Source organism: Falco punctatus (assembly GCF_963210335.1).
Source record: "Falco punctatus genome assembly, chromosome: 6".
Lineage (NCBI taxonomy): Eukaryota > Metazoa > Chordata > Aves > Falconiformes > Falconidae > Falco > Falco punctatus.
In genome coordinates this window covers 74927136-74949817 of record NC_137585.1, presented here as the reverse complement: position 1 = coordinate 74949817, position 22682 = coordinate 74927136, and the positions used below count along the sequence as shown (strand labels likewise).

The 22682-nt window shown below is 39.1% G+C and overlaps 1 protein-coding gene across 6 annotated transcripts in view; it reads right to left on the bottom strand.

The window, feature by feature from the left end:
* Window positions 1–22682, bottom strand: part of MAGI2 (membrane associated guanylate kinase, WW and PDZ domain containing 2) — a 761916-nt gene that overhangs the window by 249726 nt on the left and 489508 nt on the right. For all 6 annotated transcript variants that reach the window (XM_080391914.1, XM_080391915.1, XM_080391910.1 and 3 more), the window contains exons 4-5: window positions 13289–13504; window positions 3149–3362 (exon numbers count right to left, since the gene is read on the bottom strand). In XM_080391914.1, coding sequence (XP_080248040.1) covers window positions 3149–3362; window positions 13289–13504 — 430 coding nt within the window. The remainder of the gene's footprint in view (window positions 1–3148; window positions 3363–13288; window positions 13505–22682) is intronic.

Genomic DNA, 22682 nt, shown 5'->3' with positions numbered 1-22682 from the left:
TTAATCTCCCGCACCCCTTCCAGAGAGCTCTGCTGCCTACAGGTGGAGAGAGGGCGGGAGAGAGAGGCAAAATCAATTCTGACTTTTATAAATAAGTATCACAATGTGTAACCGACTCTACAGAACACTCTGTAATGTAATTGTGTATGTGATGGAGTTGGAGAGTTGGGTGAGGGCCACATTTAAGGCTGACTGCACACGATAGCAGATGCACTGAGAATCTTGGTCCTTTTGTATTCCCTTCAACGCTCTACTGGACCAACACAGCAAACATCGATTGCTTGGGATCCAACACAGCCAATGTATGGGGTTTGAAAGCAGTTGGCAAGGTGAGGTCTGAAGGCTATGGGGAATTGCAGCCTTTCCTTAGCCCTGTGAAAGGGAAAAACTAAAAATCAGTGATGCCTACAATTTATTTAAGCACGCTGAAATAGGTCACACTTGTCAGCTGTATTTAAAGTAGGAAAGAAGGAGCAGAACTGGAGGTTTTTTGGTGGTATTTCAATTTATATATGCTGTTTTAATTATTGCATGTTCTCATTAGCATATGTTCTCAATGAAAGCAAATGTATGAGATGGACTCCTGTCTGTGTGGTGTGTGCCTGTATTTGAAAATTCGGAGTCATATGTAAGGGAGACTGGAGACAGCCCAAGAAATGGACTTAAGTAGCTTTTCCTGGAAAACAGTGGTAAGCATTATGCAGTAAGAAGGGATGCTCTTCCTGTTCTGTCTATGAATGCTAATATAGGTAAATATAAGGTCATGCACCTATGTAAAAAAGGGAAAGAAAGGAAGAAGCAGACCAAGCCATGCTCTAAAATACAACCAACGCCTGAATCATCTAGTGAATCTAGTATATTTATTTTTTTTCATTTTAGTCCTTGAGGCAGAGGAAATTCCTTCCACTGTGCTTTACAAAATGCTCACTGGGCCATTAATGATGAGCAAATAAATAATACTGTCTACAGACAGTTATCTTTCTTCTTACGAAGTCACTCCCTCTCTCACTGTAAAGCCGCCACGTTACTTCTGATGGCAGTTTTGATAACTGAGCTCAGATACAAATTTTAGAGGTTAGTTTGAGGTGAACAAATTAAAATGCGATGATGAAATCTAAGACCTTTGGGTATACCTGTGACAACCTGGAACTTGAGATCACTTGCTGCTTGGAGTCCTTAGGGTTTAAAGGCACAATTCATATGAGCCTCAAATAAAGCAATAAAAGATGTTGCCTAGTATGACTTTTTTCCCACCCATTGTGATGTACATTTTAAAAATGTTTGGTTTTCATCTATTATTTAATAATCTAGTACAATCTTTACTACTGTTCGGGGAGATGTTGTTAGACAAATAGGTTTTTGTTGTCTTTTTATCTTTCCGTTTTTTTGTGAAAGCAAATGGAGTCTCTTCATGCCATTAACCAAAGTGACTTGTAAACAAAGAGGCAATTTAACAGCATCCCCACAGCATTACATTCCTACTTAACCCTGTGAAGACTCTGCAATGTGAAAACTCAAACGATCAAAGAGTTGTTCCTTTCCTAGGATTCTAGTAAATAATCTGGTATTTTTACAGATGTGTAATTGCACTTTTTTGCAATTACATTATTCAAGAATATAATCCCAAAGGCAAGGAGCCCTTACAACAGTCTGTCTATCCAGTCTGCACCTCTGATTGATTTCTCTGCTTTACATAACATTCATTTAGTGGAAGTGAATGATGAGCATTGTCAGAACTGCAGTGTAAACCAGAGCATTTCCAGGAAAGGAAGTAAGCTGTAACATCAAAGGGATTTGTGGAGTGGAATGGTTGCTCTGCAGAGCGGCAGGGCTATTTGCATTCACTGTATTTATTACAAAATAGACATTTATTTTCTATTAAATTGCCTGTTGCAGTATTTACCCATGTCACAGTTTCATGTGTTAGCGACCTACCCATCATCCTGTCCCTCACCCCCCAAACATATCACAGGTTTTTGTTAGAAGTGATATAAAAGTGCCACATAATTCAGTCTGCTCTCTGTCAGAGCATTAAATATGTGCAGAAAAATTATATTTGGGAGTGAGGTAAAAGGGAAACAAAGGCTTGATCTAGCCTGGAAGTTATTGTAGTTTTTCTCTGCTTGCTTGGGCTAAGTTACTATAATTACTCTTTTTCTACAATGAGCATATTTTTGCTCTTTTCAGCAAAGACACTTTTGTTTTCATACTTACTGCTCTTTTCAGCATTGTATGTACCAAAAGCTATGGTTGGTCATACCAGTGTTCATGACAAATCACGCGCACAAACTTTATTCTTATAATTTGTTTACATTTCATGTGATAGTAATAAATATTGCATAAAATAAGGGACTTAAAGTAGGAGTGACACCTTCAGATGTTATTTTTACCTACTAATAATTCAAATAATGGCTAACACTCCAAATTGTTTGAGGCAGTTCCTTCAAGAAAACATAAATGCCACTGCTGCCTCTGCAGGAATGTTCTGCTCATGGAGGTTTCTGGTTTTTTTTGTGGAACATGATGTTATATGAACTCACTCATTTGCTGTGCTCTTATTCCGGTAATGTGTATTAATGAGAGCATGCAGAGATGAAAGAACTTTTATATCCATTTGGTCAATGAGTGGGCTAATTAGCAACGCATATGTACAGTCTACCAAGAGGAAAAAATTTCTACACATAATAAATTCTCCTTATTGTCCACTCATTTGTTTTATTATTTCTAAATATAGCATAGCCTCCACCTACTGTTTACTAGCTGGTTTTTAGCCTTCCTATCTTTCTTCCCTTAAACTGGCAAAAAGTCCAACCCTCTCCACCTCTGTCCACAAAAGGAAGAACCCAGCGACTGTACTACTTTCCTGAAAGCACCAGAACAGCAGAAAAATCATGCTTTCAGCAGAAGAAACAACAGCTTTAATTGCTTTCATTGAAGTGTTAAGCAGTGCAGTTACCTATCTTGAAAAAGAGCATGCTTCCTTGTAAGTCAGTGATGCAGGGATTGCCACCAGCTCTGGGGAGTCTTGACAGCCACAACATTCCTGCTGTTATAATGAGGAGTGCAATGCTCCCCTCCACCACACAAACCGTTTCCCCGCCCAGTTAAATATGATACAGCTATTAGAAAGAGAAGAAATAAGACTCACTCAATGAAGTAGACTTCCCCCTTTTCTGTATAAGCCATTTCCCAGTTATCAGGCAGTGGGCCCAAGTCATCATTGTCTTCAGGTTTAGTCTGCTTTGTTACATCCATATCCTCCTTTGCTTCTTCAGGCTGTGTATATCCTGGTGCAGAACAAGGCTGGGTGGAAGACACCTCGCCTGAGACACCTGTACTCTTCTCTTCATGTTCACTTGATTCTGGAAGAGAAGAAAAAATACAGGCTTTGGATATCCAAGTTAATGTTGGAGAATTTACCAGGTGCAAGTCTCCAAGGGATACTCTATGAACTGCAAGTCTTGACATAAAAAGGAAAACTCTGTTTGGTTTACACAAGGGCCCCTCTGATGAAGCATTTTATCTGGAACACAATAAAATAAAGCAATAAAACCAAACTGAAACAAGAAACTAAAAAAGAGCCAAAGAGTTCTGGCTCATTGTGTCCCAGGAATCCTTCCAGGCCAGCACTATGCACCAAGCAGAAGGCAGCTTCACATCCAGCAGCACTACTTTCTTCTGCCTTAACTTTTCAAACTATATGCTATAAAGTAACTACCCTGCTGTTTTACTGCAGACAACAGATCTTTTTCAATTAAAAAAGTATATACACGGATTGCTTTACCTATATCCATACATCAAAGAAATCAATGTGACATCCATCAACTCATAGCAATGTATTAACTCTATAAGAATTGGTTGTTATTTCGTTACTGATTAAAATCTGTGGGAGGCTTAGTTTCCCACAGCCAATGCCAAATGCTTCCTATACCCAATGTGGTTGTGTCTCACTGTGGCCAAGAACATATTCAGGAAGGATCCCTCCTTTCCCATGTCCTTTTCAGTACTTGATCTTTCATTTTTATTCATTTTACTTTCCACAAAGTCAGATATTAGAAAATGTGGTGTCCAACAGTATCTCTACCACCATCAGTTCCCACCGTCCAGTCTTTTAGCTAAGCAAGTGTGGTAGAACTTAGCGATACTTGGTAAAACATCCACTGAACACAAACATAACACAGAATCACAATGATACCTTAAAAAAATCAGCTAAATGGGGATCAGCTGTGCAACATTAGGATTCTAAGTGTGCCTTACCCACGTTGTTGAACACTTATGTCCAGGCTTAAGAGTCCACATGTTCACCTGCATGAATGACTGTGACATAGCAGGGCTTCCTTGCACAGAACTATTGATAGTGGAGGAAACATAATCTTTTCTTGACTATTAATCGTAGTCAAAGTAGTCAAACACAGGACGGTTAAGAGAACTTGTCCTATTAAAGAAAGAGATTCCTTCATCCTTGGAGGTGAATAAATTTGTTTGACTGGTCTACTAGGTATGTAAGCTGTGCTTTATCATATGGTCTGTCTAGGAATTATTTCTTGAAAAAATGTGGCAGGAACCTGTTGCCCCAGTTGAAGAAGCTGTCATCCTTGGATTCTTTTTTCTGTTGCACTTAAACGAAGACCGATCTCATTGAAAAAGTAGACAGACCTCTACTTTTGTCCAGATGAACTGCAACTAAAATAAATGCATGATTTTAATGTATTGACTGAATCTCAACTATGATGGGATCCTAGTCAGATGGCTGAAATGACCCTACGTATTAAGTTAGGTAAACCAAATTCAGTCCTGCTTAGGCTAGTTGCTCTGTTTCTAGACAGTTAAAATGGGGCAAGATGAATCTGAGACCTAGTAAGCATAGCTTTACATTAAGTTATGTGAAGGCTAATGACATAAGCTCCCCAACAGACATAAATCATAGGGACACAGACAATGAATATCAGAGAAGAACTGAGAACAAACTGTTAACTTGTACACCAGTATTTAATCAAAACGATACATATTTGGTGTAACAGAGACTAGACTGAGACTACTATAGCTTGTTCATAAACATATGTAAGGAATGAAGGAAGTATGTATGGTTTTGATTCATCAAAAATGTATATATGCTTGCTCAGAGTAATATTATATGGACTATATTGAAACCTGTGGATAATTATATAAAAAAGAAAGAGTAAAATATGTTTTTAAAACAAGTCAACAATGTAGTTTACAATGAAGTTCAAGAAGATGACAATTTCTTTCATGAACTAACAGTACATCCAGAGCATGGAACTGTGCAGATACTTCTGTGAAACATGTAGGAGTGGCAGACAGCTTGGGTGAAACAATCTGATTTGTAGTGCTCGGGACAGTAAAAAAGAAGAGCAACAAAAAATTAACAATGGTCTTAAAATACCCAGGTTTTAGTAGACTCACAGAATTAAAACATTTGATGCTATGGCAAGCCATAGTAATGGAAAAGGAGTTCAGGAGAACTGGTAAAGATTAAATAAAAAATACTAAGGATACAAGCATGAATTATTCTAATGAAAAACAAAAATAGTAAGTATATATAATCAGAGATCATTTTGACTAAGCCATGATTTTTCAACAGTCTGCTACTTGAGATAGAATTGTACAAAAGGTGAAAACTAGATTAAATTGTTAAGGTTGAACACAGAAAAAGCAACATAGGCATCTAATAGCAAAGCACAACAGTCAGTCTAGAAAATGGGATACAGTCAGGGATATTAGAGGTGACAAGAAAACTTTCTGTAAGTGCGTTAAGAAGACCAAAAGCAGAGTCATTCTAGTATGTGGGAAGGAAGGAAAGCTAATACTGTATGACACACAAAACCCCCAGCACTATTTTTCCCTCAGTCACTACTGCAAAAAGATTACCTGTGATTAAATGACTAACGTAATCAATGTCAGCAATAGGGCTCAAGAACATGGACTAGAGTGGGCAGAGAACAGGTCAGGTAAAACTTAGATGAAGCTGCCATTCTTAGTTGGCAGAGGCTGATGGAATGAAACCTAGGCTGTGGAGGGAACCACTAAAGCAGTCTCATGGCTAGTAATGGCTACACCTCTGAGACTTCATGAAGAAAAGAAATTTAGAAAGGAGACAAAGTCCTGGTTTCAGCAAAGTATCTACGATTTAGGCTTTTACACAGCTTTATATTCCTAATTTCTGACCACCTAAATTCCTGATGAAATAATTTGCTTAATTAGGCCAATATGTCTTCTTGTAAAAAAGGAGGAAGACCCATGAAACTGTAACTGCCCATCTTTCTGGTTTTAATTCCTCAAAGTACGTTGGGATCAGCAATCAAACCACCTACATGTAAGCTCTTCAAAGGTGATAAATAATTGTCAAGATTTTTCAGGAAGAAATTGTGCCAAAGTAATCTTATTTCTTTTCATGACAGAGTAACAGGTGCTGCTCCTTAGGGAGAAATGGTAGACATAGCTTTCATGATCTTATAAAAAGACTTTTGACACTGACACATGTAAAAAAAAAGAAAAAGATTGGTCTTGAGCAGGGTGATGGTCTATAGGTCTACAGCCATATGCTACATCTCAATTCATACTTTAGCAACATTGTATTATACTAATTTTATGCTATTTGGAAGTATGAATCTGTCTGTGGGAAGAAACTAATTAGCAAGAGACTCAGACACAAGTTTCGCTTGGTTGTATCCCACAGCAGAGCAGCAGGATGCCTCCTGTCTACCAGTCATAAATCCCTCTCCCCTGCCTTGCCTTTCCAAAATATGTGGCACTTGTCTGGCACAAAATGCCACAATCAGCTGTAAAAATACATGGAGGGGGGTGGGGGGGGTGGGGGTGGCAAATGCCTCGGCAGAATTTCTACTGACAATACAATGGAGGTATGGGGATGTGTGATGGATGTCTAGCCACTATCTTCAGTCAGTAATGATACTATGGCAAAGAGAAACAAGCATCATAATCGGCAGGAAAAGTAAGCATGTGCAATACAGGTCCTTCCACCTTCAGCTACAGTAAGGTTTAATTAGGAGTATTGTGCCCAGTTTCAAAAATTTCACGTCAAGGAAAATGGGAAAGAGTCCAGAGGACAGAAAACAAGAGGAAGAAGAAAAAAAAAAAAAAAGAAAAAAAAAGGAACAGGAAAAGATTGGAAGTATGGCAAGACTGAAAAACAGGTGTGTCTAGTCTTGAGGAGAAAAAAACTGATGGATGGGGAAATCATTTTAAATTATGTAAGTTTCCTGCAAAGCAGAGAGAATATATGTTCTCCACTTCCCCTGAGAATAGGGCAACGTAATTTCTGATAAACTCTTTGTTTTTTTTTTTCTTATCTCTGCAAAACAAAAGTAAGTTCTCATCTGTGTCAAGCATCATTGACACACCTATGAGCTCTATTCCTGAGGCTACCTGCAGTCTTGACCACATTTCTACTACAGGAAGGATGCCATACAGACTATAGACTGAAAACAAGACATAAAGCCACGTGGTACATATGACCACAGCAGAATAATTAAATTTGGAGCACAGGTACATTGCACACAATGGCTAATGATCAACCAGTTGGTCTGATAGAGCACAGATGTGGCCACATTGCTGTATCTTGGGATTTTACCACGATATCTGCAACAGGCGTTCTTCCTCAAGATCTTATTTTCAACAGGCCTGAAAAGGTCAGATTCTTTATTTTCAACAACATTATCAACAAATACCAGCCATTGTGATGGCAGGAAAAATGCAAAAATTAAGCCTTGAGGATTAGAAGAAATATTCTGAGCTTGTCTAAGACAGAGATTGCTATCAAAATTTAGCTGGGAAAAAAGAAACACGATGCTTATTTAACAACTTAAAATTATAATTATTTTAAAGCCAATCTCATGAATTATTAATTCCTGGACTGTTATCTTTTAATAGCTTACTTTGATAATGGAGAAGGCGTCATGATGACTAAAACCCAGCCAATTAAGGTAGAATTGCCTAATGCCATTTAATAACATTGTTTTACACAATGGACATCCTAGTCACACTTATCTGGAATACTTACGATGTCATCTTATCTTTTGTTATATTTATCTGTCATTCACATATGCCACGTAAGGTAGATATTCACCTTACTGGCTTTCTTTCCGCTAATATATATTCATAGATAATGTTGGATTTAATAAAAACCAGGAGTTCTTGTTAAAAGCTAGCAGTGTCTCAAGTGTACAAAAAAAGTTTAAAATACTACCATAACACACTGCGAGCACAAATATTTCTCTTCAGACAGTATAAGACATAAAAAAAGATCCTAAAATTGTACCATAATATGAGTCCAAAAGTATTTTTGTCACTAAAAAACCAATCAATTGACTTTACATCAAGTGAAATAGCCTACTAGAGCTGCTGTCTTGCTACAAAACAGATTACGTGGTCCAGTTTTCAAAAGCAGTTTAGCGCAGTATCTCAAAAGTGAGTGTCCTGGGAAGTGACAGAATAAACACCAGTAAAGCACCAGCAAGTTATTACGTATGTGGAATACAAAGAACTTTGAGAACAAGATAATGTGTATGTTAAAAATACCAACTTATCATTAAGTAATGTAAGTTCATCTCTGTAGAATTTCAACTCCAAATAACAACAGATAAAATATTACTGGCTGATATGACATATTCTCTATACAGCTCCTCTTAAACAAGATGGTGAACATTTTTTAAAAAGCAACTGGTAATTATGTTGTGATAGACTCAGAATTTGAGCCTTCATCAATTCTGCTGCCTGCACGTTAAATTGTTTCTATTATTTACAGTCGAACTTGAAATCTGCCATCTAAACACCTAAGAGAACATCACCATTTTATTCCTTTATTTTAATGCTGCGGATTATTCATGCAGTAATTTTTAAAAACTTATTCTTCCAAAAGAAACAACTCAGATGACCTAAGCGATACCAGCAGAGAACAAATTAAAGGAAATATTATTGAATAGTAATTTACGGAGTGGTTTTAGCAGCTCTTAAAGAAAATACTGCAACTCTTTATATCATTATTGTATCTCACTGACTAATTTGTTAAATTCTGCACAGGAACCAATCCATTGACTTGAAGTAACTGTTGGATATAAGAGTAGTTTAACTCCTGTTTGCTGAGCAATGTGCACCTATTTTCTTACAAAATTATCACTGCATCCTTGGAGCTGCTCCCTTTCCCACAGAGCTGTAGCCATCTCTGTGTTTTGGTTCTTTGCATGAAGGCACTGTTCTCCCTGACTACTGACACAGGCACTAGGAGCTGATGGGGAGGAAGCAAAACAGCAGACATGGAGACTGGGTGAGCATAGGGCATTCTGTAGGTCTGTGACCTAGCTATGATAAATTGACTTTAAAGAACACACCTACAACAGAAATATCAATGTAGACCAACTTATGTATTTTTTAAAATCTCATGGCTCTTGGATGCCGTGTGTGTTCTTTTCATGCATCTGTCAGTTTCTGCTGTGTAATAATAGAAGAATGAACTCAACCTGTTTCCTGGGTCTGCTGCACCTTGCATGGTGATTGATGGCATTGGGACCCTAGCCTTTTGCTTCATTATCAACCTAAGGCATGGAATGATAATTCTGAAACTTTATGTCCTATCTTATCCCTCAAATACTTGGAGCCTGCCAGAACTTTCATCTCTGGGTGCAACTTACTGTTGTTCAAGTAATGTCAGAATGACGCACATACATAAGAATTCTGTCAATATTAGAGTAGTTCTTCTGGAGTTTGGATGATAAACAATCAGTCAAAAGTGTGAAGCAAATGTGACATGGCCAACACAGTGTCAAATCATGATCCTGGTGGTGAAGGAGACTGTCTTATTTCTCTGCAGACACAAACAGCAACAGCAGTGAGAACTGAATGCCTGACAAGCAGGTTGTAATTCGACCAAAACACTTTTAACTCTTTTGCCAAAGCATCAGTTTTGCAGAAATCGTTCATTTCAATGCAGTGTCGATCAGGAAAGGCTTCTCAGAAGCAAGATGTCTCACCCAACAGAGACACAACCCAGAGCATCCAGAAGTCCAGTAATGTAAGCAATTGCACTAGGTGTGAGAAACCCAATGCTAATTCTAGACTGTGCCATATTAACAGCTAATCTATAGATTGTCTCTCTCATACACTGCTTGGCAAATAGTAGGATTCTTCATTTAAATTTAGCCGTCTAGGCTCCTGTATATCTATAGGCTGATTTAAGCATTCCAGATTGTAAAGGTGATCCCCTAAAATGGGTATCTAAACCAGCTGTATTTTCTTACTCTTTGGAATTGCTTCTTTCTCCTTACTGTAAAAAGAACAGAGACAAGTAGCTCAAACAAAAAGTAAAGCATTTAGGCATATAATTTACTAAAGTTGGATGAGATAAATCCCATATCCCAATTAATACTCTTTCGCCTGAGAGAACTTGATCCAGGATGAGGCACTGAGAGTGCTCTATTCTAAAATGGCCAAAAGCCTCATCCTGAAGAATTGAGAAGGATTCCTGTTGGGTTCTGGGCTGAGAGCAGGTGACAAAAGTCAGAAAGAATAAACACACTGGACAGCACAAATTAACAAGAAGATGGTTACGGATCATGGTTGAAGATCTCCAGCCTGCCAATATACAACTGTCTGAGGGAAATCTGATGGCATGTGAAGCCAGGTATGTGGAAGTGAATTAATGAAAAACTCATTCCTACTAACAAAGCTCAACAGATGTATGGTTTATCTTAACAGACACTGAAAAGTAATCTGAAAAATCAGACCAAAAGTACAAAGATCTCTGCAACTATAAATGTCACTTATTGGTCTGATAAAGATGCGTTTATTTTCTTCAGATCCATCTTAGATCTGTTACTATTTCGACCTAGCAGTCCTAGGTGTTATAGCAGTCCTCTGAGTTGCCAGACTGATACCTTTGGCAGTTAATAAGCCATTAAGTTGCTGAGCATCTATAAAAATGTATCAATGTTTTAGATGTCCCAGGAGTCCTATGTTTAATAAAATACTCCCGTTAGAAGTGAAGCATTTAAAATAAGAATGCACTTTCTAGAAGAACTGGAAATAACAAATCTTCTGCCTATGTTGCTTCTTTATAAAAATTAGATTTCTCCCTCTACCAAGAGTTTAAAACCCCTACAATTCAACATTTCTGGTTTTCCTGACTGTTCAAAGACACAAACCACAAATGTACACACATTTTAGAGGTAGCCAAAGACTCTGTCAGCTCACAGAGAAAATGACTGCAGTAACAGGCTCCGTGGGAGCTACGCTGCCCAACAAAGGCAACACAGCATGTATGTACAGAGCTGCTTTGCTACAATCCCCAAAGTCCTCAATCAGTGTAACTGAACAACAAAACCCTGCTTATGAAACCATGAGAGCCAACACAGGCACTGCTTGTTCTGCTGGCCACACCTACAGGAATTACTTTGTGAGGGGCGAGCAGGGGGGAGGCGGGGGGCTCTTTTACACTGATGCTCATGTAGTTCGTTTTGTAACACAGCACATGCCAGTGCTTGTTTCTTGGGTGCTGCCTAGTCATCGTTCACATAGAATTTGCCTGGGAGAAGCAAATTATACGTGTACGACGTGAGGAGAAAAGCTGGTAAACATTGATCCAGTTCGAGCTGAAACATATTGCTCTGGAAATTGCTCCTCAGCAATGGTCCGTTATGCGACAGATTTCGAATAACTGCAAAGAATGATCTTTTTAATGATTTCTACAATACACATCAAAGACCAAATCCTGCCTTTGCCTCTTTCACTGTGGAAGTATCCTGGCAACGGAGCCAGTGCTGATGTTTTATGTAAGGATTTCTGGGATTCATCCTTCTCTGCTTAGCTGTGTAGGAGAGGCACTAAGCATCAGAGCACTGCTGAAATATGCAGTGTTGTGCGGAACAGATGAGCAAGGCTCGTACAGCATGTGATGACAATGGCCAGGGAGTAATGCCAAGAGGGGAAAACGAGATCCACTCTCACCCCACCACCCCCTGCCATCCCCCTTGTACGCGGGGATAGATTCTGCCCAGGGATTTGCCCTTACATTAATGTTACGTAGCAACGACATAAACACATGTGGCAAATACATCCCTGATGGGAAGATACTCAATTCGATATATTTTCTAATGCAGTAGGAGGAAAAAAATATTATATATAGAATCTGCAGTATGAAAGTCCTTCTACAGTGCTTAGATGATTAGGTAATGGATATTTTGTTTCACATTAACATATACATTTAGAGAACTTGCAATATTCCATTTTAGCTTCTCATGCATACGATTGTCACTATAGGCTTCTACTTCAATAATTTGTTTCTGAATTTCTAGGTTCACCAAAAAGGATTCACAGGGTTATTTGTCACGGAGGTATAGAAGTCTGAATCCTTTAATTTCCTACCTCAACAACAATGACAAATCATTTCTTTAATGGTATTTCAGAATAAAAATGATTAAGTACTGTAAAATGATGGCTTACTGCAAGGTTGAAGGGGAATCTGATTACCTGCTTGGGAAAAGGCTGGAGTGTTTCCACTCAGGATACCAGTCAGTATCTTAAGCCCCTTTTTTTCTGGAGAACTATGATCCAAGGGGTAAAATAAGAGCTGCCTTTCAGGACTAGATGTCTGAAACTTTTATCAACTTTATGCAGGCTCTGGAACATCGCTGAAAAGGGTTCTTGCTGATAGCTTTGCCAGCTAAGTTTCGTTGGCACTGCCACAAATTCTTTTATACAAGAACTTTACTCTTGCACAATATTGCTAAGATTTCATAACAATTTACAAAACTTCAGTTCATAATGTAGTGAGCAGTCTTGTGAGTATCACTATTTGAGAACAAGGAGACCTGAAATAGAGAGACTAGATTCATTTGACCAAATTACAGTTCTCCAGACTCCCTCTATATTCAGTGGACAGACAGAGGCACTTGTGACTGATTTCCTAACCTAGAAATCTAAACCAGGTCACATTAACTGTATTCAGAGAGCAGGTATTTTTCTTTTTGGTCCATGGAGAGGGTTCAGAGGGACTAGTTCAGAGACAGGTGTCTTTACAGTAGCTGAGGAGAGATGACTCCCCAAAATGGAGGTTAAAGTGATTTGGTTTAGGCTTCAGAGAAATCCTTTTCTTCAGAGAAGAAAAATTTCCTTCAGAGAAATGATTCAGGATTCCTGGCTGTCAGTCTTGCCAGAACATCCTTACCTGAACATGCACATTCTCCCTGCAGAAGGAGGTAAGGGAGGACTCTGTGAATAACAGAAAGGCATGGCAAAGTAAGAAGGAATGACAGACCTGGTGTTACTGTCACATCATTTCCATTCACCACAGGTCTTTCTTCCTCTTCTTCCTCTGGTGGCTCGATACCCGTCTTCTCCATATTGCTCACAGACTTATTCCTTTTACGTTTGCCTTCAGCCCCGGGAGTGGCACCTGGGAGGATCTGATCTGTTACATTTAACAGCAATGGAGCCGGTTCTGCTGGAGGCTTCGGAGTGCCGTAATAGTTGTCTGGGAAGAAAAGAAAAGAAATAACACATAAATCTGCAGAAATACATATGCTGCTGCTGCTTCTTTTGTTGGGATTATGTGAGGTAGGATCTGGTTCATCAGCTAATATTAAGATTAGTTCTCAATGTTTCCTGTGAAGTTAAATATTCACCTTTCATGAAATGGTAACTAATTTTCTTGGTGATAGCACAAGTGATCAAATGATGTTCACAAGTATATACCACATGAACACTTCCTGAAATGTAACATTCCTGTCATCTAAATACCTGCAAAATAGGCAGCATACCAGAGCTGTTTTCTTATTTCAAACTGTTACTTAGGATAAATCAGTTTTGCAACATTTATGCCAAAAGACAAAAGATCTGAAGGATCAAAAGGACTGTAAAAGTGCTGGCTCTTCACCATGTTATGTCATTTCCACCCCTCCAAACTCTCACATGCTAAGAAAGTAAATTATCAACCAGTGATTCAGAGATCTGCAGTTTTCACTAATGCTTGCACTATATAATTTTTCATATTTGTCAAAATTTTGCTATTCGTGAGCCCCAGATTTGTAATATTTAATGCTAATGTATTTTCAAAGAAAGTTGAAACCTTATGCTTTAGGGCTTAAAATTATCTCAAAGTACTAAGGTGTTCTGAGAAGACTTAAGGTGGCTGACAGATTACCCTCTATTTGTCTCATGAAATTTCTGGCAGCTTCCTCTGAATCATCTACTGCTGTCAGAAGGATTATTAGATTAGATGGACTATGGTCTCATCTTATCTATCAATATCTGTATGTTTGAATTTCTTGCACAGCTGGACTGAAAATTGGCTTATTACTGATGCCTCAAATTTGTCTTCAAATATATGGTTAAAAATAAAATATTAAAACAATTACAATGAAAGAACATTAAAAAATAGCAAGCCCTTTCTAGAAGCAAACACAAAGAGTAGTATGAGACATAAAGATAAAAAAATGCTCTTTATGCATGCCTTTTTTTTCATGTGCAAATTGCATTGAAGGGCGGTGACCAAAATGCTGCACAAGTAGATCTTCAGCAGTTAGTATGGGAAACTAAAAATAATGTCCAGCTCTGAGACAGTTTTCCAAAGAAAAAAGCACCTACGTAAGAATATGTTGAAGATATTTTAGACTGTATGACCATTTTTTAATTCTTATCCCACAATTTAGGGCTTCAGTGAGATTATGTAACAGTACGAACTGGCAAAAATTATTTTAACCACATATGAGTGTGAAATAAATAAATATGTTACATATGCACAGTAAACCATCATAAGATGCATTTTGCAGGCAGAGTAAAAATTATTACTACTACTATTCTTGGGTGTTTCCAATGAATTACAACGTTCAGACACACAACCACCTCAATACAGCTAAGTAATTGAGCAGCCTTGCAACTACTGAATACTCTATGAATTTTTCACAGTGGTTTAGCAAAATTATATTAATAACAGATGCTTTTGTAATTGTAACACACTAGAAAAATTTCCTGTGTTAAATGGCCCTCATACTGATAGCAGGATTCTCATTGCAGGATTTGGGGTCTAAGGGAGTAAGGGAAATCTGTATTAATCCACTCGCAAAACTGTACCTCCAAAATTTGTCAAAATCAGATTTGTCACAGTCAAAGTTCTACGCTCTGGCAATGAAGGATATTTTGAGAGTACTGGAAAACCAACAGCCTTGAAGGCAGTGCTCAGCTGGAAGTCTACTTTTGTATTTCCTTAGGAGCACATTACCTTTATTGGTGAGATTGCACGTCTGAAACACTACATATTTTGAAAAAAAAATTCCCCAATCTAGAAAATTCCTCTCTGACTTAAGCAATTTTACCACTCTGAAAGTTAATCAGTGCCACAGACACCTTTAGCTTCAAAAAACTTGTTAGGTATGCACTAATTTCCACTGATTTCATAAATACCAGCACACAAATCCCCGGGTCATAGGACCAGTGTGATACAAACTGTGAAACTAAAAGTGTAGTACCTTGGCTTTTTTTCCTTTGTTCTTAGTTTTGCCACTGTCATACAAAAGTGAGTGCAGTAGTAATTAGCAGTAATATCCTGAATGGTAGATAAGATGTTTTAAAGGAAAGACATGCTCATTCCATTTTTGGATATTAAACAATTTTTCACTTTAACTGATGTATGTATTATTGGGAAACAGAGAGAAAAGTCCTAACAAAAAATTTCTATGAATATAACATGTATAAAAATACAAGAAACAGAAATGCCCATTCAAGATTAGGAGACAAAGAAGATTGAACTCTTTCAGTTTCAAACTGAACATGCAGTACAATTTCCAACTTCTGTCCTCTAACATAACAAGTTATGTGCCTTATGATCTAGTAACCATTGACTTGATAGTTTTGCATTATTAGTTGCTACCTACCTACCTATCTATCCAAAATCCAAATATATGTATAAGCAGTGCAAATAAAACCAAGAAACTGTTCCACAGATATTGATATAATGACTGCATTATAACGGTGGTCCAAAGGAAAAAATATATAGGATGCAATACCCAGCCATGTCAAAGAGGGTGCAATGCTCAATTAAAGAAAAAGCAGAACCAGTGTAAACTGTATCTTCTATCAAAAACTATTTCTCAGTGTCTTGAAATTCCTTGCCTAAGCCTTAGAGCATTAGAGCTAATGGAGAGACTCTAAATAGAGAGACTGTCTCATAAAACCTCAGCAATTGTTGTATCTGGGTATAATGCAGAGACTAAATGTTTTAAACACCACAACTTTTGTTGCAATCGTGTTTGGAAAATCTCTGATAAAACCAGCTTTTTTTCATCCGGCATGAGCAAAGGACAGGGCTGGTTCTAGATGTTGCTGCCGAAACACTAATCATTAGGCACAGACATTCAACTTTCCATAGGTACAAAAAGCACACCAAATAAATAATTTCAATTGTGTGCAATTTAAAAAAAGGAATAAATAAAACAAAGAAAGATTACTAAAAGAAAATATAAATCCCATGCTCACTTGCAGTCAAAACCCCCAGCAGTTAGGAGCATTAAAAAAGGAACAGAGCACAAAACAGAAAACACCTTTATAGCACTACACAAAACCACATAGTACCCTCCCTTTTGTATACTGCCTGCTGTTCTGGTACTTGCCTCTCAAAAATTACATTGGGGAACTAAAGAAGGGCAATTAAAGCTTGGAACTGCTTAAATTGATTTGGAGTTTTCAGCTTGGAAATGGGACAACTGAAGGGGGATATGGCAGATATGTATAAAATCAGGAGAACCCTGGGAAAGTGCCTAGAAAACAAATGAATGGATGCTTGGCTTCTCACTACATGAGAACAAGAGGATGGCCAATGAAATTAGCAGGTTTAAAACAAGCAAAAGAAGTGGGTTCTTTTCACACAGCATAAAAGAATAGTGGCATTCACCAGCAGATGCTGCCAGTATCATAAATACAGTCAAAAAGCAATTATACAAAGTCATAGAAGGAAAAAAAAAAACAAAAAAACCAACAGGAAAGCCACTAAATGTAAAGGTACAAATTCTGACTCAAGAGTTCCATAAAATACAGAATAGTGGAGCACAGAATGTATCTCTGCATGCCTTCCCCGCTCTTATATCTTTTGCCTTAATATCTGCCAAGGGGCAGTAGTAGAGACAGAGTACAGGGCTACAGTTTCCCTTGGTCTGACTCAGTGCAGCTGCTCTCTTGCTCGGGTGCCTCCTCGCTGTACTTCAAAAAGTGTGCATACTCTTCCGCCGCCCCAGCACAAAGTCAAGAGGTCAGTTTAAGCCAGCAGAGCTTAAGCTAAGCTCTTTGCACTGGACCTGACTAAAAGCCTTCATGCAGACAGGCAGTGCAGAATAAGTATTTAATTGCAGAAAAACCACCGCTGCTTAATCCATCTTGCTGCTGTGCCTGATTGCCACAGTGCTCCCAGCCTGTTTCCAAGCGCAGCTGAACACCGAAGATGGTCTAACCTAACCTCTTTGACTTTGCTGCCGAAATGGCTTGGAAGCCACGGCACAGTTAACAATTACCGAGCGTTCCTTGCTACCCCTAAGCTGCACAAAAAGGTCTGCCTGATTCTGCAGGGAGAGAAGGTCAGATAAAATTACTGGGGATGTTCACCCTGACGACAGAGACCAGATCAGGGAGTCAGAAAGTCAGAAGCAGCAGAAAGAGGAGAAAATGAGGAGGACAAAGCAGCTGTTTTTTTTCTTAACCTGGGCTCACCTATGTCAGGAAGTAGTAAGACTTATTTTATCGATAAAGTGTTTGATGATGAAGCAATAGATCCTAACTTGCTTCCTAAGAAAAGGTAAGCCCTTACAGAAGAAAATAAGAGAAAATGTTTGGGTGGTAGTAAAGAAGCATTAGAATCATCATGATGAAATGGTAACAAGACTCAAATCTATTGACAGTCACTACACCGATGTGCTCAACACCCAGTGATCCCACTCACTGGACACAGTTTTAAATGTGTCTCCCACAACGTGTCCCACTTTGTGCTACATTGAAGGGACTGACCTACACGCGCTTTCCTTTGCCTGGCTTTGCCGAGCACCTTCACCACCACCCCCCCCAGCCCCTCTCCCCTTCTGTGAGGAAAGAACCCGACACGCAGCACAGAAGCACAGAGCAGCCATCTCCACTTTCCATCCTTCCAACACAGTCAAGAGAGAGGAAGGGCTTTTTTCCAGGCTGCATCCCTGGCTGTGGAGGAGGACCTATTCCCTTAGCTCCTGGCACCAGCCAGCCTGAGTCCTCAGATTGTGGAGGAACGGGCTATCTCTGGGAGGGTCCCTGGCTCCTGAAGCTCCACCGTTCTCATCTAAGAAATGTAAAAGTCGAGCGTGAAAATGTAAGTATTGTGAAAAATAAAGTGTGGTGGTGAGGAATTAGGAAATTATAGTAAGAATGAACAATCAGACAGAAAACAAGGTGTGTCAGAGCCAAAAGCTTTTAATATGAATGCTTCCAACTATGGTGTGACTCAGATTCTGAGCCCAGAATAAGATACACATTCCTTTTCACGCTTATTTTTAGAGTGGGATGAAACAATACCCAGCTACAAATACACCCCTGCTTCTGCTTATTCAGCACCCTCATTTAGATTGATCTGTCTGTACTGTTTATACAGCTTGGAATTGCTGAAGTATCAGTCAAAATTGTGTGAGTCAGCCACAACTCTAGGAAATGAAAGGCAAACCTTATTTTTCAAGTTATTAGAACAATAACTGCAGGTGTGACGCTGAATGTTAAATTTCTACATATTGCTTTTGCGGTCACTCACTAGTGATAATAAATTAATGGCAAAGTACTCTGAAATTAATTGCTGTCTGGATATGAGAGTTACATTTGATATTTTAACAGCTCTCAAATACATATGGGGAAAAATGGATTGCAATGGTATGCAGTTTTAGGTAGGCAGAAATTAGCTTATTTTTAAATTAAAATAATAATGTAAATAAATTTGAATATTTTATTATTTGATGCAAAGATGATAGCTGCAATCGGCCTGACTAGAAGCCTATCGTATATATCAAGAAGCCTCTGTTTATAATCTATGTCTGCTTATAATCAATGTCCAGACGACAATCAGGGACAAGTGGTGTCCCTCAGGGGTCCATACTGGGACCGGTGCTGTTTAATACCCTCATCAATGACAGTCAATGGGATCGAGCGCACCCTCAGCCAGTTTGCAGATGACACCGAGCTGAGTGGTGCAGCTGACACTCCAGAGGGACACGATGCTATCCAGAGGGACCTGGACAAGCTCATGAAGTAGGCCCGCGTGAACCTCATGGGGTTCAACAAGGCCACGTGCAAGGTCCTGCACCAGGGCCAGGGCAACCCCTGGTATCAACACAGGCTGGGGGATGAAGGGCTTGAGAGCAGCCCCAGGGAGAAGGACCTGGGGGCACCGGTGGATGAAAAGCCGGACACGAGCTGGCAGTGTGCGCTCACAGCCCAGAAAGCCAGTCATAGCCTGGGCTGCATCACAAGCAGCGCGGCCAGCGGGTCGAGGGAGGTGACTGTGCCCCTCTGCTCTGCTCTGGTGAGAGCCCCCCTGCAGTGCTGCGTCCAGCTCTGGGGCCCCGGGCACAGGAAAGACACGGACGTGTTGGAGCGGGTCCAGAGGGGGCCTCAAAAACGATCAGAGGGATGGAACAGGTCTGCTGTGAGGACAGGCTGAGAGAGTTGGGGCTCTTCAGCCTGGAGAAGAGAAGGCTCCGGGGAGACCTTGTAGCAGCCTTCAGTACCTAAAGGGGGCTTATAAGAAAGATGGGGGCAAACTTTTCAGTGGGGCCTGTTGTGATAGGACAAGGGGTAATGGCTTTAAACTAAAAGAGGGTAGATTCAGACTAGATATAAGGAAGACATGTTTTACAATGAGGGTGGTGAAACACTGGAACAGGTTGCCCGTATACCATGCTAGATGTCCCATCCCTGGAAACATTCAAGGTCAGGTTGGACGGGGCTCTGAGCAACCTGATCTAGCTGAAGATGGCCCTGCTTACTGCAGGGGAGGTTGGACCAGATGACTTTTAAAGGTCCTTTCCAACCCAAACTATTCTATGGTTCTATTCTATAACGAAGGTGTCAGAATATCACCTAAATGATAGTAATAAAAAAAAATAAATAACACAAACCCCCAGATTTTGGAAGCAACAATGAAAGAAGATCTAAAACCAGTATCTCCATCCGCAGTAGCCACAGTCTGCAAGCCCTGTGACATCAAGCTCAAGTCTGCTGCATTCTGGAGTCCACACATTGAGTATTCTTTGGATATAAGTTTACGTGCAGGTTTCTGGCAACCTCCAGAAGACAGCAGGAAAGAAAGCCTGTGGTTTTGGTATTGCTTAGATCAGGCCCAACACACTGGTAGTATAACCAGGAGGGTAAGATCATACATGGTTGGCAGTCTCTCAAACTTTGCATTAAATTTTCATGGCCAACAAAGCCCAGGTGAATGGGTCACAGACACCTTTCAAGGATTTGGTGTCGTGTGCAATGGATGTTGAAGATAGGAAGGATTCCTAAATGCAGGCTCCATGGAGCTCCTAATCGCTGTGTAGACCTTCAGGAGCCAACCATGGGTGCTCTCACTTCACTGTGCTGTCAGATCCACAAACATCACTTTGTCCGTGGAAGTATGTCCAGTCAATTGGCATGTTCATACAAAATTGTTTTACTGTAACATTTCTGGTCACCTGAACATGTATTTTAGAACATTCTTTTGTATGTCATAAAATGTGTTCTGCAGTACAAATACATAAATATAAAATATTTTAAAATTGAAAAAGCCCCCTCTCAAAATTCTCGCAACCATCTTTTAAAATTCCCAAAGAGGAAAACAGTCCATAGACACTGTTAAAGTAGAATTAGTTATGTATTTTAACAAAGTTCAAGACAATTACCACCTCCTTAAGGAAGCCTAGAAAACTTCTATTCACCCACTCACCCTGAGTAATTTATTTTGACGGGTGACTATACTATAATTAGGGCTTTTCTAATTATTGCTGTAAGGTTGCGTGAGTAGGTTTTGGGTTTGGGTTCATACATTTTCATGATGGTTTCACAATGCTGCTTGATGGATCAAAGTTGCAGAACTCTTAGTGTGGTGCCAAAATAAGTGGAATTAAAAAATTAAGCTTTCTAAAGCCTTTAGATTTTAGATTTTCGTTGGTATTAGTTTTACTCATGATCTTGTGTCATTAAGATGGCGAAGAGGCTGAGAAAGGCTGTAGTTCAGATCTTAGGATTTAGGGGAAAAAAAGCTATTAGATATAGATTTGTGATTTTACTTCTTAACAACAGTGATTAACTTCTGTTGCGTTCTCTGAAATATTCACAAGCAAAGTTATACTTTGAGATCTTTGCTGCTACTTTTAGTTTCTCTGCTTTCAGCCAGAGACTGAAGATTCTAGAGAAGTCTTTGCTCTTCTTTTTCTAAGCCTTTGATTCCAGATTGCTTAGTTCTCTGAGCCTTGTTGCTACATTAAAGTCTGAATTAAAAATACAAATATATTTACTTTGGGAGTGCTGTCAGAATGAGTTACACATAATATACAGAACCAATTCCATACTTTTGGGATACAGAGATCCTCAGGGCTACGTGTTACAGTCTGATTTTCACCCTTGCTGTTTTCAAACTCTATTGGGCTTTAGCTATGGCTAAAGCCACTCAAAAGAAATATTTTCCAGAGATCTCACGCTCTGCTAGAACAGAGGGGCCAGAGTTATTGCTCACGCATTCCCAACAAACACTTTGAACATTTTCTGGCGAGAGCTGTCCAGCTGTTTCCCAGAGGCAGGGAGATTTATGATGCCTTGTGCTGCTGCAACTTTCCCCAGGCAGAATTCTCATTTGGGCTGGTCTCTGCAGCTTCTGCTAACAGACATTAAGCAGATACACTAACTTCTGTGTCAACTAATGACATTTTAATAACTGGCTTCAGGATTTTCTATTCATCTACCTTAAAATTAAAACACTAATTATAGCTGTGGATTTTTGCCCAAGAGTGTTCTGGCCCCCAGTGAATGCAACAGCAGAGGAAGTTTCTAAACTCACAAATAGAGGAATGGAGACAGACAGGCTGTTAAACCTTCCAGCACGACAGAGCTGCTCTTCTCTTATTATTAGACCCCAACTGCCCTAGTAAGAATCCGTCTTTTCCAGACAGATTGGGAAAGACTGTAAAAGTAAGGATATATGAGTTTATTTCAATTTCTTACCTGGTATTTTTCAAAAGAAACAGTAGCAGCAAATCAATTTTTGTAACTTTAAGGTTCTGACAGAGCATATCAGATCTGCATAGGGGATGGCCTAAAAAAAATATCTGATTTTCAGAGATTTTGAAACCCTCAAAATTAAGGCATACAAAGTTAATTCTCATTTTAAAAAATGTATTTTCCTCAGAAACATCTGTTCATGGTTTAATGTATTTCAGAGTTCAGACTCCTAAGTTTTCTTTATTTCTGTTTCCATAGTTCCATTTTAGATACCTGATTTTTCTTTAAAGTATCCTCTTTTTTTCCTTCTTTCTTTTTTTATATACCAGAGTGGTTTTATCCTATAAATATTCTGCACTCCTTAGATTTTGTTAATTAATCTTTTAGCTATTTGCAGTAGCCTATCTACAAATTTAGGCATATATGCAAGACTAATCCCCAAAAATTCTGTG